Source organism: Ammospiza caudacuta, chromosome 16 (assembly GCF_027887145.1).
Source record: "Ammospiza caudacuta isolate bAmmCau1 chromosome 16, bAmmCau1.pri, whole genome shotgun sequence".
NCBI lineage: Eukaryota > Metazoa > Chordata > Aves > Passeriformes > Passerellidae > Ammospiza > Ammospiza caudacuta.
Window position 1 is genome coordinate 12,107,787 of NC_080608.1, and position 14,130 is coordinate 12,121,916.

A 14,130-nucleotide genomic window follows, 5' to 3' on the forward strand; every position below is an offset into this window, starting at 1 on the left:
GTGACCCCAAAGTCGGGTCTTTGGGACACCTGATGCATTCGAGGTGTGAGTGAGGCAGCAGCCGTTCCCCCTCGCTGCCCGGGCAGGGTTCTGAGGTCCCGGAGCCCCCTTTCCCCGCCAGGAGAGCTTTTGACAGACAGACCTCCCTCGTCCCTCCCTGCTCCGCACGCAGCCATCCTCCACTCGAGGCAAACCTTTCCTCCAGCCTCGCTCCTCGCCTCCCGGCTCTCCGGAGCAGGTGCGAGCCCACCCCTCGGTGCCATCGCTCCCCGCTCTCCCTTCGCCCTCGCCGGCGCCGAAGAGAGCGAGACGCCGAGTGCCGGAGCGGGGAGCGCATAGCAACAGGGTGCGGGATGAAGCAGCTCCGGCAGCAGCAGCTGCGCAAGGTGAGAGCCGGCAGCGGGGGTGCCCCAGGGATGGGAGCAGGAGACCAGGGTACCCCCGGTAGGTGACGGGAGCGAGGGTACCCCAGGGCGGGGAAGGAAGCGGGGTAACCCCGGGCTGGGAGCGGGGGAGTCGTGCCCATGGCCCCGCATCCCTCCTCGGGAGCCTTGGTGGGCAGGGATCAGTGGGGTGTTGGGGAACAACGGTGGTGCGCGGGGCCAGGGGAGATGGTGTCAGCGGGATGGGGCATTTCGTGCCCCCTGCCCCTCCTGAGCTGCCCCCTGCCCTGCCCTGCCCTGCCAGCAGCGCTGCCGGCGCTGGGTGACTCATGTTGTGTCTGCCGGGTGCCGTGGGTGGCACCGGGGCAGAGCTGGCTCCCGCAGCCTGGCACCCCGAAAACGCCGCTCCTGGGACTGTCCCGGCTCGGGGTCCCTCCCACGGGATGGGCGCAGGGGCTGGGCAGCACCTTTCCCATCTCATCCTCATCCTCATCCTCCTCCTCATCCTCCTCATCAGGATTTACAGGGGTGTGGGTGATGTGGGGCCAGCTGGACGCTGAACTCTGGGTTCAGAGCAGAGCTGGCAGAGCTACAAACCCTTCTCACATCCTCCTGGGAACCCTTTTCCAACCCAGCTGTCAGGCTTTCCCATCTAGGCTCCCCTCCATTGCCACTTTGCTGTTGCCAGTCTGAGCTCCCATTTCCCCCCAAGCCCTTTCTCTGTGGACACGGTGGAGCAGGGGGGCACAGACAGTGTCAGCACAGCTCCATCGTGGGGATGTGCTGCTGCTGAACGGGCCAGCCCCTCCTGGAGCACCCCAGGCAGTGACCCAGGGCTGGGAGCCTCTTCAGCTACACCCTGTACCAAACCATGCCCTCTGAACACAGGGCAGGTTGACTGTGTTGAGATGAATGAAAACCCAGGAGAGTTTTATCCCTGCCAGGAAATTCCTTGGGTATTGGGAAATGACGTAAAAATCCCAGCAATGTCCTGGTGACAGCCAGCAGGCCCTGACAGCTATTTCTCCACTCTTGTTTGGAGGCATTGTTTGGCTCTTCTCTTTCTTCCTCTTTCCTACAAATTGCTTTTCCAGATGGCTTTGCGACTGCAAGATCCATTAAGAGTGGTCTTTGCCCCTTCCAAAGCCTTTCTGAGTCACTTGATGCTGGTGACCCTCTTTAGCATTTATTCAGGAATTCATTTAGTCCCATGATGATCAGCTGGGATGGAAAGCAGATGTCTCTGGAGTTATTTCCCCCATTCCCAGTGCTGCTCAGAGCCCTCTGTCCTTCATTACCCAAAAACACAATTGTTGAGCTGCAGATGGAGGACCTGGTGCTCACAGCCACCTTGGGAGCACTGTGTCCAATGCTGGCATTGGGCTTGCCTGGAGCTGGTGGTGGCTGATGAGGAGATGTGCCCATCCCCACTGCAGCACCACCCAGCGCCCTGACAGCCTCCTCTTCCTCTCATCGTGACCCACTGCCCATTGGTGAGCTGGAGTTTTAAGCTCTTCTTACCAGACATATTTTAGACATATGGAAATACCTCTTGATTAGAGAAGACCTTTCTCAGGCCCTAAGGATTTCAGGTTGGTTTTTGCATAATAATATTCCCAGAAGAGCTGAGTGGTTGTTTTTATTTATTTGGTTATTTTCTATGGGGTTTATTTGTTAGAAATGGACTAAATCCCACTCATGGGAGCCATGGTGCTGGTTGTCCCTTCCCATACCTGGCCAGGCTGCTGAGCAGCATCTTCCTGCCTGAGCCACTGCCCTCCTCTGCCTGTCACAAACTGCCTGGAAACTTCCCCAGGGTTTTCAGATTAAAAACCACAAGTATTTGTATCTGTGCACACTCCTTGCACTTTGGACATTGCTGTAATGAGTTTGCTTCAGCCTCAGCCATCTCCAACCTCCCTGTGCTGGCTCTGCCATCCCTTGTCCCTCTGATGGCATCAGCTGTGACCCCGGGCTGGGGTCACCCAGGGTCAGTTCAGCCCTTTGAGGGGCTCCTCCTCTCCATAGCAGCGCTTTATTTACTTCACTCTGTAAGTGATATTACATTTGAATTCATTTTTATGCCTTTTAAAGATTTTTTTTCTCTGAGAGATTAGCAAGCAATTCAAACTAATCTGAAGTGACTCACACTTTAGAGACTCGATGTGCTCAGATCTGCAGGGGAGAAATCTGGTGCTGGGTGGCATTTCTCTTGCTCAAAGGCTGTGATCACGCACAAAACACTGACAAAATAACCCCACAATGCCAGCTTGAATGGAGATAAAATAGGATGAAAACATACCTTTGATCTGGCTGGAGTTTTTTCACTCAGATGCAGCTGAGTTTTGGTTTAAGTAAATTGGTTTAGAGAAAATAATTAGCACAGAGCCATTTCCTTACAGACCCGAGCTCTTATCTTGGCAGAGACTAAAGTGCTTTTTCTTCTCGGTGACCTTTGCTTTGCTGACTTCTTTGGGAGCATCTTTTGGTGCATAATGGGAAGTGGTGCTGTGTTCAAAGAGGCCCTGGTTGCCAAGGGAGCTGTTAGTGCCCGTCTGTTTATAACCACGAGGCGGGAGCCCGGCTTGAGGGATGGCAGCTGACATCAGTGGAAAGCACTGGAGCAATACTGGAGCACTGGTGCACTTCAGCTGCTGCTGAAAAGAGAATTTCTGTTATGACAGAGGCTGAAAGAGAGCATTAATCCTAAAAAACCAGCTCTAGAATCAAGCTGCTGGTGATTTCCAGCAGTCTGGAGAAGGGTGCTTCCCTCTGAGATCTGGGACAAGGATGAGCTGGAAGCCTTAAATATTGTGCTTCGTAATTCTTTTCAAGTCAGGCAAATAGGCCAGTTTTTCTGTGATTTCTATGGGAAGGCTGGGATTTGGAGGGAATTTTGAGCATTGCCTTTGTGTGTATTTTCCAGCAGCATCCCTGACCTGTATTCCTGTATTTCCTCAGCTTGCCCAATGGGGACAAGTGCCATTGTCCTTTGGGTTTATCTGACATTTGAGCGGTCTCTGCTTTCTGCTCTGGGGTCTTCAATTTGAGCTGTAAATCTCTAGATAAAGATATTAACAAGGGGGCAGTCATTATTGAGACACAAGTGACAAACTATATCCCATGGCCCTTGAAATGGTGACTGAGGTGGGCACCAGGACATTTACAGTTTGGACAAGGTCCCACTGGATTCTTTCATTGCCTGTTGTTGCTTCTGTGTTGATTTCTGTGCTACACCTCATGGACCCACATGTAATAAGATCTTGCAGCTCTACCTGACCCTCCTGCAGGTGTTTGGGATTCAGACAGAGATGCAGGAATTAGGGAACATGATTTAATGATCTCCCAGCATCCCTGCTTGCTGTTTTTTTGTGATTCAAATCTGGAAAACAAGAGCTCCCCAGGCAGTGTGATGGACAGGGAAGCAATATTTTGCAGGGGGAAGACCCAGCTGTGATGGCCCCTGCCTGGCAGGGATGTTTGTGAGCACAGGTTTGAGCTGCTGAAATCTTTGGGGGGAAGTTCAGAGCAGCCTGTGCATCCCCTGCAAGCACAGAGAGCTGTGGGTCACACTCTGGGTGTGCTGGGCTCATTAGCAGGCACAGCCATGGCCTGGAGGTGCTGCTGAACCACAGAGCTGTGCTGAACAACTGCAGGAGGCTGCCAGGTACTGATGGTTTTATAGCAATAGTATCACATTTGGGTCATATTTTGACTTTTCAGCCTGTGTTTTTGCAACTTTTTCTTCTGGCCTTTGCCTCGTGATGGCGGCATCCAGCAGGGATGGGCTTTTCACAGAGGATTTTGGTGTAACAGCTTTGCTGGAGCTGTACATTTCAGGTTGGCTCTGGGAAGAGTTTCCCCCTGTCCTGTCCCTCGAGGTGTTTGTGCTCCAGGTGGGGATGGGAGGAGTTTGTCTCTGTGTTTGGTGCCTCTGGGCTGCCAGCAGCATGTCTGCAGTGCCAGCAGCTGGGGGTTTGGGGTGCACCCTGCACAGGGGACAGCTGGCAGCCCTCTCCTTCAGCATCCTGGCTCGGTGTCTCCATGGGAACCAGCAGCAGGAGCATCCTCCAGTCCAGTCCAGCTGGAGGTGAGGAGGAGGAAGGGAGGTGGCTGCCACCATCTCTGAGGCCCTGAAAGGGCAGCACTGAGCTCTGGTCACCAGCCAGCTCTGCTCTCCTGGGCACTGGGCTCTGCTGCGGGCTCTGAGCACTGGTGCACACTGGTACAGGAGAGCCACAGCTCCTTCTGGCTGATCCTCCACACCCAGACCCCTCTCCTCAACCACATCCCAAGGGTTTGTTATCTGTAATAATGAACAAGGACAGGGAGATGGCTGCTTTATTTCTTCAGAGAGCCCAAGAAGAGAAGGTTCCTGCGGTGGCGTTTGCAGGGGTCCCACGACCAGGGAAGAGAGGAGAATGTTGACTCCGTGATTCAGAAGGCTTGATTTATTATTTTATGATATATATTATAGTAAAACTATACTAAAAGAATCAAAGAAAGGATTTCATCAGAAGACTAGCTAAGAATAGAAAAGAAATGATAACAAAATCTTGTGACTGACCAGACAGTCTGAGCCAGCTGACTGTGATTGGCCATTAATTAAAAACAAGCACATGAGACCAATCACAGATGCACCTGTTGCATTCCACACTAGCAGATAACCATTGTTTACATTTTGTTTCTGAAGCCTCTCGGCTTCTCAGGAGAAAACATCCTAAGGAAAGGATTTTTCATAAAACATGTCTGTGACAGGTTCTCAAAGGGGCTCGTCTGGCCCTGGTCATGGTACCCTGTCAGCAAGGACACCAGAATCCTCCCGTGCCTCAATACAAACATGATAAACTCCCACACCAGAGCACAGCAATGCATGGTGGCACAGGGACAGGGTCCTCATTCCACCCCTTTGTGCTGCCTGGTTTTGCTGTGGGTGTTTCTGTGATGGGATCTCATCTGGCAGCTGCTGGCTCAGGCTTTCAGCTCTGGGGTCAGTGGGGATGATTTCCCTGCTCTCCTGAGGTCAGGAAACTGGGAGGATTCAGACTGAGCACCTCCCTGCAAACCTGATGTACACCCATAAAAACACAGAGCTGCCCTCCTGGTGCATCACCCCAACCCAAATGGATTGCAGGGCTGAGGCACTGGGGAGGAAGGGAATGGGTTAATGCCCTGCCTGTGCTGCATTGATCCAGAGCACATTAGGAATTCTGGAAGGAGGTCTCTCATCTCTCAGCAGGAACAACTGGGAGTATCACTAAATTCCCACAGTGCAGGCTTTTGGCAGCTGGAAAAGTGTGGAAAATGAACAGAGCAATGAGTGTCAGCCAGGGGAGTGCCTGGCATGGCACACACATGGGGCTGGTGTCACCCTCCCTGGCACACCACAGAGCTTCTCCCACTGCCCTCATGCCTGTATCCTGCAGGAGATGCAGAAAGTTTATTGTGGCCCCTGAAAGGATGTGTTTGGAACCTGGGCTTGTGAGTGGGGTCCTGGTGAACCTTCCCAGAATGGACAATCCCAGATTTCCCAGGGGAGCTCTGGCCATGTGGGATCACATTTATCCTTTTTGTTACTCACTGGCAGAGCAGGGCAGTGGCTGAGGAGGGGAACAGAGAGCTGCTGGGACAGGGTGTTCCCAAGGCACAGGTGTCAGTGCTGTCACTTGGGGTCACAAATTCACTCACGAGTTCTGGGCACTTCTTCCCTCTCTCCCATTCTTCATTCTCTGTGTTTATTCCTTGCTCACCCCCTGTCTGCCCTCTCCCACCCCCTGGTCCCTCAGCCAGTGCCACCAGACCTCCTGGTGAGCCCCAGCAGCCAGGATGGGGACCTGGGCTCGGAGTGCCCCGAGGACAGAGGCACCTGGACGGGGCGCTTGGATTTCCTGCTCTCCTGCATCGGGTACTGCGTGGGCCTCGGCAACGTCTGGAGGTTCCCCTACAGGGCTTACACCAACGGAGGAGGTACTTGGGCATCCTCTGCAGCGCTCAGTCTCCCACCCACTGACCTGGGATGGTAGAATATCCCTGAAGAAGCATCCCTTCCCTTTCCGGGGGCTGGAAAGTAACACTGGTTGCGGGGTGAAGCTTCCTCCTGCCCTCCCCATGGTTGTTTAGGGCTTTAAGCACCTGTATCCATGTGTGGAAGGGATCAGTGAGCCCATCTCTGTATTCCTGGCCTAGGGCAAACCCCTGTGTCCATGCTGAACCAAACACCAGCTCTCCTGGTGTCCAGCAGCTTCTTGGTCTGGTGTCCTCCAGGACTCAGCAGGGTCAGCAAACCCTTCCCAGCTATCAAAGGAGGGAATGAACCTTTTGCAGTACAAGAGCCCTGGGTGATGGTGGAAAATGCTGGTTCAACAGCTCCCAGAGCAGTAACAACTGGAGAATTTCATGGTGTTTGTGAAAGATTCAAAGAGAAAAGAGAGTTGGGAGCAGTGGGGAAGCACAGCACCAGGTGAATCACAGCCCCTTTCTCCTTCACTAACAGTGAGCTTTCGCTCTTCCCTGTCTTCCTGATTTTGATGTAGATCCCTCAGAGCCACATATATTGAATGAGCTTTACTCCCCGTCACAGTTAGGCTTGAGGTGTTTGTTCTATATTTCTTTCAAGATTTTTTTTTCTTTTTTTTTTGCTTCTTGCAGGAGCTTTCTTGGTTCCTTACTTCATCATGCTGGCTATCTGTGGGATCCCCATCTTCTTCATGGAGCTGTCACTTGGCCAGTTCTCCAGCCTAGGGCCACTTGCAGTGTGGAAGATCAGCCCTCTCTTTAAAGGTGTGTGAGTGAAGTCCAGAGCCTCTAAGGGGCCTCTGCAAGAGCTCTTTGGTGAGGACATGCACCAGCAGCAGCATCCCAGGGTCCTCAAAGCTCTTGTTAGAATCAAAAGAACCTGGGGGAAGGCTGGAATTCTGAGTTAGCTGTTTTAGTAACTGCATGAGATGGGTCAGTGTTTGAGGGCTCTGGATGGCATGGCCAGCTCTAGAAATGGTATGGAGGTTATTAAACCAGCTCCGGTACAAAATAGAGCATGAAAACAAAGCAATATACCTGTTAAAAACAAAGGTAAGAATAAAGCATTTGAGGAAAAGGTTCAGATCAAATACTTTTATTCTCAACATTAGGCTGGTGTAAAGGTGTTTGTATGAGGCAATAGATCATCAATGCAGAGAAGGCATGTCCACATGTTATATTATAATGGCCATAAGTGGCTCCCCCAGCAGGTGAACCTTGGACTGGTTGATCATTTGGCTGCTGAGGTGCAGTGTCTGACCCTGCTTTTGGATGTGCTTTGCTCTGCTCCAGCTCACTCCTTCTTTACCCTCTCCTTCCCCCAGGCGTTGGCATGGGCACGATCCTCATCGTCTCCCTGGTGGCCATTTACTACAATATGATCATTGCTTACGTTCTCTTCTACCTCTTTGCATCCCTCACAAGCGACTTGCCCTGGCAGCACTGTGGCAACTGGTGGAACACTGAGCTGTGCCTGGACCACCATGTCATCAGGGCGGGTAACAGCTCCCTCCCCATCAACATCAGCAACACCGTCAGCCCCAGCGAGGAGTACTGGAGGTAACGGGGCAGCCTGGGGACGTGGCTGCTGTCCAGCCAGGGAGAGGATGGGGAGGAGATGAGGGGTGAGGATTTGCACAGCTCACAGCACAGATGCTGCAGGTCTCACTCACGGGGGTGGTGTGGGTGCAGCAATGGGCCCGTGTGCTCAGCTCTGGGTGACAGCTCAGTTTAGCCACTGGGGTGTGGGAGGTGTCCATGTTCTAGTGCTGCTTTGTTGGCCGGGAGATATGCTAGACTAAAATGCATCCCACGTCTGGAATGGCTGGCAATTTGCTCTGGAGATGCCAGGCATCCCTTCTGGGCTCTCTAATTCGTGCTGGAGAAATCACTCCAAGTGTTCCTGTTTGCTTGGCAAGGAGCTGCCTGTGATAGCTGACAAGGTCATTTTTCAGCAGAGGCATTTCTGGGGTCAGAGGGGCTCTGGAAGGAGGCAGCCCATGCTCACTGGCAGCTCTCCTCCCTCCCTAGCCGCTATGTCCTGCACATCCAGGGCAGCTCGGGGATTGGGGATCCTGGGAGGATCCGCTGGAACCTGTGTCTGTGCCTGCTCCTGTCCTGGACTATTGTTTATCTGTGCATCCTCAAGGGAGTCAAATCCTCTGGCAAGGTAAGGGCTGGCTGCTCTCCTCTGGGGGGACCTGCAGTGATGCTCACCAGGGTGTGCAGCTCTGCACCTCTGGGCAAGTGGGACCCACAAACAGCACCTGCTGGGTATAAGGTATTTTGGGGATGCCTTGCACACCCAGACACCTGCAGGGCTGGCACACCGGCCCTGCTGCAGCCCAAGGACCCCAGGGTGATGTGACCCACCCTAGGGACAGGGCATGGTGGGCTGTGCTCTCAGTCCCAGCTCTCCCTGCTGGCTCTGCTCTCCCACAGGTCGTGTACTTCACTGCCACCTTCCCATACCTCATCCTGCTGATGCTGCTCATTCGTGGTGTGACCCTGGAGGGGGCCTGGAAGGGGATCCAGTTTTACCTCACTCCCCAGTTTGATCACTTGCTATCTTCCAAGGTGAGTAGGATATTGTGCAATTTGCTCAACACATAAAAATAAACCTTCTCCTGCCACCGCCTGAATGCCACAGAGGCAGTTCCCTTACTCAGGTGTCTTTTCTAGCCACACCCTTACCTAAAGCTCTCTTGGTTGTTTCTAGACCAAAACTCTTTGTCCCACACCTTGTCTGGGCCACTATTCCCATGTGTCCCCATCCCATGCACGTGTTTATGGCTCTGCATGGATGGGATGGTACCAAAATTCCCCTGAGTACCAGGACCATGGGCAGGATCATGCCAGCCCCTGTGATGGGCTGATGGGTGCCCGTGGTGGATTTGGCTGTTTGTGGTTCTCAAGAAATCCCAGAATGGGAGTGGGGGTCAGCAGTGGTGGCCATCAAGAGACCACCCAAGGACATTTAATGCCACACTGGGCTGGCCCTAAAACATTCTTATATTAGCCCTTCCATTAGCCAGCTGATCCACTATGAGTGGTGAGTGTTAAAGAAAGACAAATATCCCATGGGCTGTGCATGCTTGGGGTTCTGGGGAAGATGTGCCTGGGGCTCTGACATTTCTAATGTCATCTTCCTCATGTGGAGGTTCCCAACCCCTGCTCTCCTCAGCACTGCTTCCTTCCCCCAGGTGTGGATCGAGGCAGCCCTGCAGATCTTCTACTCCCTTGGGGTGGGCTTTGGGGGCCTCCTCACCTTCGCCTCGTACAACACCTTCCATCAGAATATCTACAGGTGGGAGTCTGATGCTGTCTTGTAAAAGTTATGGGTTGTGGGGAGCCGTGAAAACCTGAGCTGGTGGGTTCAGAGCCAGCAGAAGCCCATGGTGCAGCACAGTCACCTTGCTCTGCTCCTTGCACTGAGGGGATACCTGGCAGTTTGTGCAGGCTTGAGAAGAACAGAGAAATCCATGGGAAAAAATTCTCCTAAGCACCAAGGCAGAGTACCCAGCTCAGACATTTTGGGCTGTAGGTGCTGAAAGCTGGGGATATTTGAGGCTGGAGTTGTGCATGTGTGCCCTGTGCCCAGCATCCAGCATAGTTCACTGAAAGAAACGGGTGTGACATTTGGTCTGACCCCATCCACAGGGAACAGAAAGATTTAGAGGAGCCCCACAGTATTATCTATTAAATATATGCTTCTTTTGACCCTGGAAAGCACTTGCCATGGTAGGCCCTGAAGGACAGTCACTGGGAATGAATGACCAAGTTCAGAGCATCTTCTTCCTTCTCTTAGGGACACCTTCATAGTGACCCTGGGCAATGCCATCACCAGCATCCTGGCAGGGTTTGCCATCTTCTCTGTTTTGGGATACATGTCCCAGGAGCTTGGGGTCCCTGTTAACCAGGTGGCAAAAGCAGGTGAGGCCAAACGAAGATGTTTTCCCCTTCCCCCTCTCTCTGGGTGTGCTCAGGAGCATCCCTTCCAGGTTGGAAGGCACCTGAGGGTGTCAGCATGAGGGATGAAGGGGGATGCTCAGCTGGCCAGGGGGAGGGAAGGGGGCAGATAAGTTCCTGTGGTGTAAATATTGAGTAACAAGTGTTGTCTAATGAAGGTCTGAGCAAGGCTTCTCCAGTCTCTGCCACAGGGCCCCTCCTGCCCATCTTGCCAGAGTCCTGGCAAGTCTGTGCCATGGTGCTGCTCTGCTGAGCTCTCCTCCATCCCCACAGCTCTGCCACCACCTTTTCACCCTGCTGTCCTTTGCCTCCCCCAGGTCCTGGTCTGGCTTTTGTGGTGTACCCCCAGGCCATGACAATGCTCCCCCTTTCTCCATTCTGGTCGTTCCTGTTCTTCTTCATGCTATTAACCTTGGGCCTGGACAGCCAGGTGAGGACAGAGCCCAGGGAGCCAGGCGTGCCCTCCAGGCAGCCTGGGGGCTCAGGGGACCCTCTCCTCCTGCAGTTTGCATTCATGGAGACCATTGTCACAGCAGTGACCGATGAGTTCCCCTACTACCTGCGGCCAAAGAAAGCTTCCTTCTCTGCCCTCATCTGCCTCGCCCTCTTCCTCATGGGGCTCATCCTCACAACAGAGGTATGGCTCTGGGGGGATCCATTGTGGGGCCAGCTAGGGACTCATTTTAGGGAGAAATTAGGTCAGGAGCCAAGTTTTCACATGTATATTCATATCAGGTAAGCAGGAGAAAGAGAGAGACGAGCCTGGGCTTGCAGAAGGTGTGAGGGCCAAGGGGAGTGACACAGTGTCACTCCCATCCCTACACCAACCCCATCAGGAGAATGATGTCTCTTGAGGCTGCTCACTGCTGTCCTCCCCAGGGTGCCCAGCAGTCAGAGGATGTGGGTGGAGGTTTGTTGGGATGATGGTCCAGGAGATGCTGGCCTCTGTGCTTTGTCTCCACAGGGTGGGATGTACTGGCTGGTGCTGCTGGATGACTACAGTGCTGGCTTTGGTCTCATGGTGGTGGTGATCACCACCTGCCTTGTGGTGACACGTGTCTATGGTAAGCCTGCCTGTCCCCACAGGGGCACAGGGAAGGAGGTGCTGTCTGTGTGAAGAGAGAGATTTAGAGAGAGCAGTAGGGAAACCAACAGCCTCACAGTGGAGCACGAGACTCTACTCCCACCACCTGTTTGTTCTTGGCTGTCACTTGATTCACCTCTCCAAAGGTACAAATGGTGCTGAGCCTGGTCCTTCAGGCAGCACCAGGTGGGCCCCGCTCCTGCATCTCCCAGATGGGTGGGGGCAGACTGCCTTAGAGGGTACAAACCACTGCTTGTGATCAGTGCAGGGCAGCCTGGTACAGGCACAAGGCTCTGGGTAGGGATCAAAGCTTCTGAGTCCCTCTCCCTCCTGCAGGCATGAAGAGGTTCTGCCGAGACATCCACATGATGCTGGGATTCAAACCAGGCCCCTACTTCAGAGCTTGCTGGATGGTCCTGTCCCCAGCAACGATGATGGTAAACTGCTCAGCTTGAGCTGCGGGATGGTGCTGGAACACCACAGTGCTGCCAGTGCCCCTGGGGGACCTCCCAGTGTGATCAGTTACTCTGCTGGCATCTCCTGCCCCAGAGACCATCCTTCTTCTGGGAGGTGTCCATCATCTCCATCTCTTTGAGCGTGAGACCTCTGGGATGATCTCACTTTCTTCCCATCCCACAGGCTCTGCTGGTGTATAACATTGTCAAGTACCAGCCTTCTGAGTATGGCAACTACCAATTCCCCACCTGGGCAGAGGCCCTGGGCATCCTCATGGGTGTGCTGTCCTGCCTGATGATCCCCATGGGCATGGTGGTGGCTGTGCTCCAGGAAGAAGGGACGCTGTGGGAGGTAGGAGGTTCTGGGGCCTGACACTGCTGGGGAGCACCCAGAAATGTGCAGCAGGGAGCACCAGCCCCTGCCAAGTCAGTATCCCTGGAAGTTTCTGTATCCTCTCTCCTTGGGGGTGTGTGTCTCCATTTCCCCTCGCTGCCCATGGGGTGTGAGACATGGCACATCCCAAAGCATTTCCAGCAGTGCTGCTTCCCTTGATGCCAGGCAGGTACTGAGTAAAACAGCTGCCCAAGGGGCAGCCCAGTGTGCAGTCCCACTCCAAAACAAGCCTGCTGTGCCCTGTGAGGGAGCACATTGTCCCCAGCGTGGGGTGGCCATGGGCACCTGGGACTTTGCACCCACTCGGCGCAAGCAATGACACAGCAAGGCAGGCAGCTGCCAGACTGTGCAGGCAGCCCAGATGGGATCCCTGCCCTGAAAGGCTTCTCCCAGGAGCAGGTTACAGAGCTGCTGGCTGCTCACAGCTTTCCCAGCCCTTCACTGCTCTCGCCAGGCTGTTAAAAGCAGAGGAGCAGAGCTTGGTGCCCTCCCCAGGTAGCAATCCCCAGGTGCCCTCCCCAGGTAGCAATGCCCTGCTGGAGCACTTGCTGGCTGTAACCTGGCTCGACACAGCCACGAGCACTGTGACACGGCCAGGAGCCACCTTGGCCAAGGCTAACCCCTTGTCTGAGTGGCTCTAGCCCCACAACACAGGGCTGTAGCCCTACAATAGCCCCTCACTCCTGCAAGCCCTCACCACCAGCACACACAGCTCATGACACCTCCCCATCCCACAGCAAGACACTTAGAATCAATCACCTTCCCAAAAGGTTTCAGAATGAGCTTTTGACCCCATCCCCTCCTCACTGGGAGTTCTCTCAGTCCCTGGGGGCCAGCAGGGAGGGGTGGGTGAGCTGGGCTGGGGAGCAGAGGTGCAGGGTGCCTGTGCTGCTCTGCCTTCCCCCACAGCGGGTGCAGCAAGCCAGCCGGCCGGCCATGGGCTGGGGCCCGGCCCTGGAGGAGAACCGCAGTGGCGCCTACGTGGGCAGCCTGGCTGGCAGCCAGTCCCCCAAGCCCCTGATGGTCCACATGAGGAAATATGGGGGCATCACCAGCTACGAGAACACGGCCATCGAGGTGGACCGGGAGATGGAGGAGGAGGAAGAGGAGGAGTCCATGATTTGAGGGCGCCCGGCATCCCGCAGGCTGGGTGGGAGCTCGCCTCCCATTTTGCACAGGTTGCACTGCAGCACTTCAGGACAGCTTGGGGGGGTCTTTCAAGGAGTAGTCAGGAGCTGCTGACCCTGCCAGGTTCCCCATCACCACCCTGGCCCTGCCAGGACAGAGCTGCTGCCTGTCCTGGTGCCCTGTTGTGTTTCTGTTCAGTGTGACAAACTGTGTGATGAGTCTGTGTTTGTGTGACAGTGTCTGGTTGAAGTGTCACAGCTGTCCCACTCCCACCTGCAGCCCCAGCCCTGCTGTCCCCTCTCAGGGCTGTCCAGGGTGGAGGGATGTCCAGATGCAGGAGGCAGAGAGGAGGAGAAGGAGCTCCTGTGTGTTGATCTGTTCTCTGTCTGTATTTGACTCCAACAACCCATAAACACATGTGAGAGAATCTGTAACAGCCTCCATTCCCAGAGGACAGCTTGTGCCAGAGTCCCACAAAGGTATTCCAGCAAAACCAGCACAAACCAGTGTCCTCCTAAAGCAATTTGACCTAATAAATGAACAGTTATAAACAAGTAGAAGAATAAAAGAAAAGACTTTATAAACAAACCAGGCTGTAGATCTCCTGAGGACCTTGGTGGGTCAGGGTGGCTCTTCCCTGTGGTGAGGGATTGGGGTGATTTGAAGGGAGAGCAGAGATGGTGTAACCTGTCCCTCATGTGT

General features: G+C 54.1%; 1 protein-coding gene across 1 annotated transcript; it reads left to right on the forward strand.

Moving 5' to 3' along the window:
- The first annotated feature begins 353 nt into the window (after window positions 1-353).
- On the forward strand, window positions 354-13,614 carry SLC6A7 (solute carrier family 6 member 7). The gene is made up of 14 exons (XM_058815191.1): window positions 354-386; window positions 6,170-6,350; window positions 7,032-7,163; window positions 7,724-7,958; window positions 8,430-8,568; window positions 8,841-8,975; window positions 9,602-9,705; window positions 10,207-10,331; window positions 10,685-10,797; window positions 10,873-11,004; window positions 11,332-11,431; window positions 11,788-11,888; window positions 12,091-12,258; window positions 13,210-13,614. Exons 1-14 carry the CDS (start codon window positions 354-356, stop codon window positions 13,423-13,425), a joined length of 1,914 nt encoding a protein of 637 aa, XP_058671174.1. The 3' UTR covers window positions 13,426-13,614.
- Window positions 13,615-14,130: the final 516 nt, after the last annotated feature.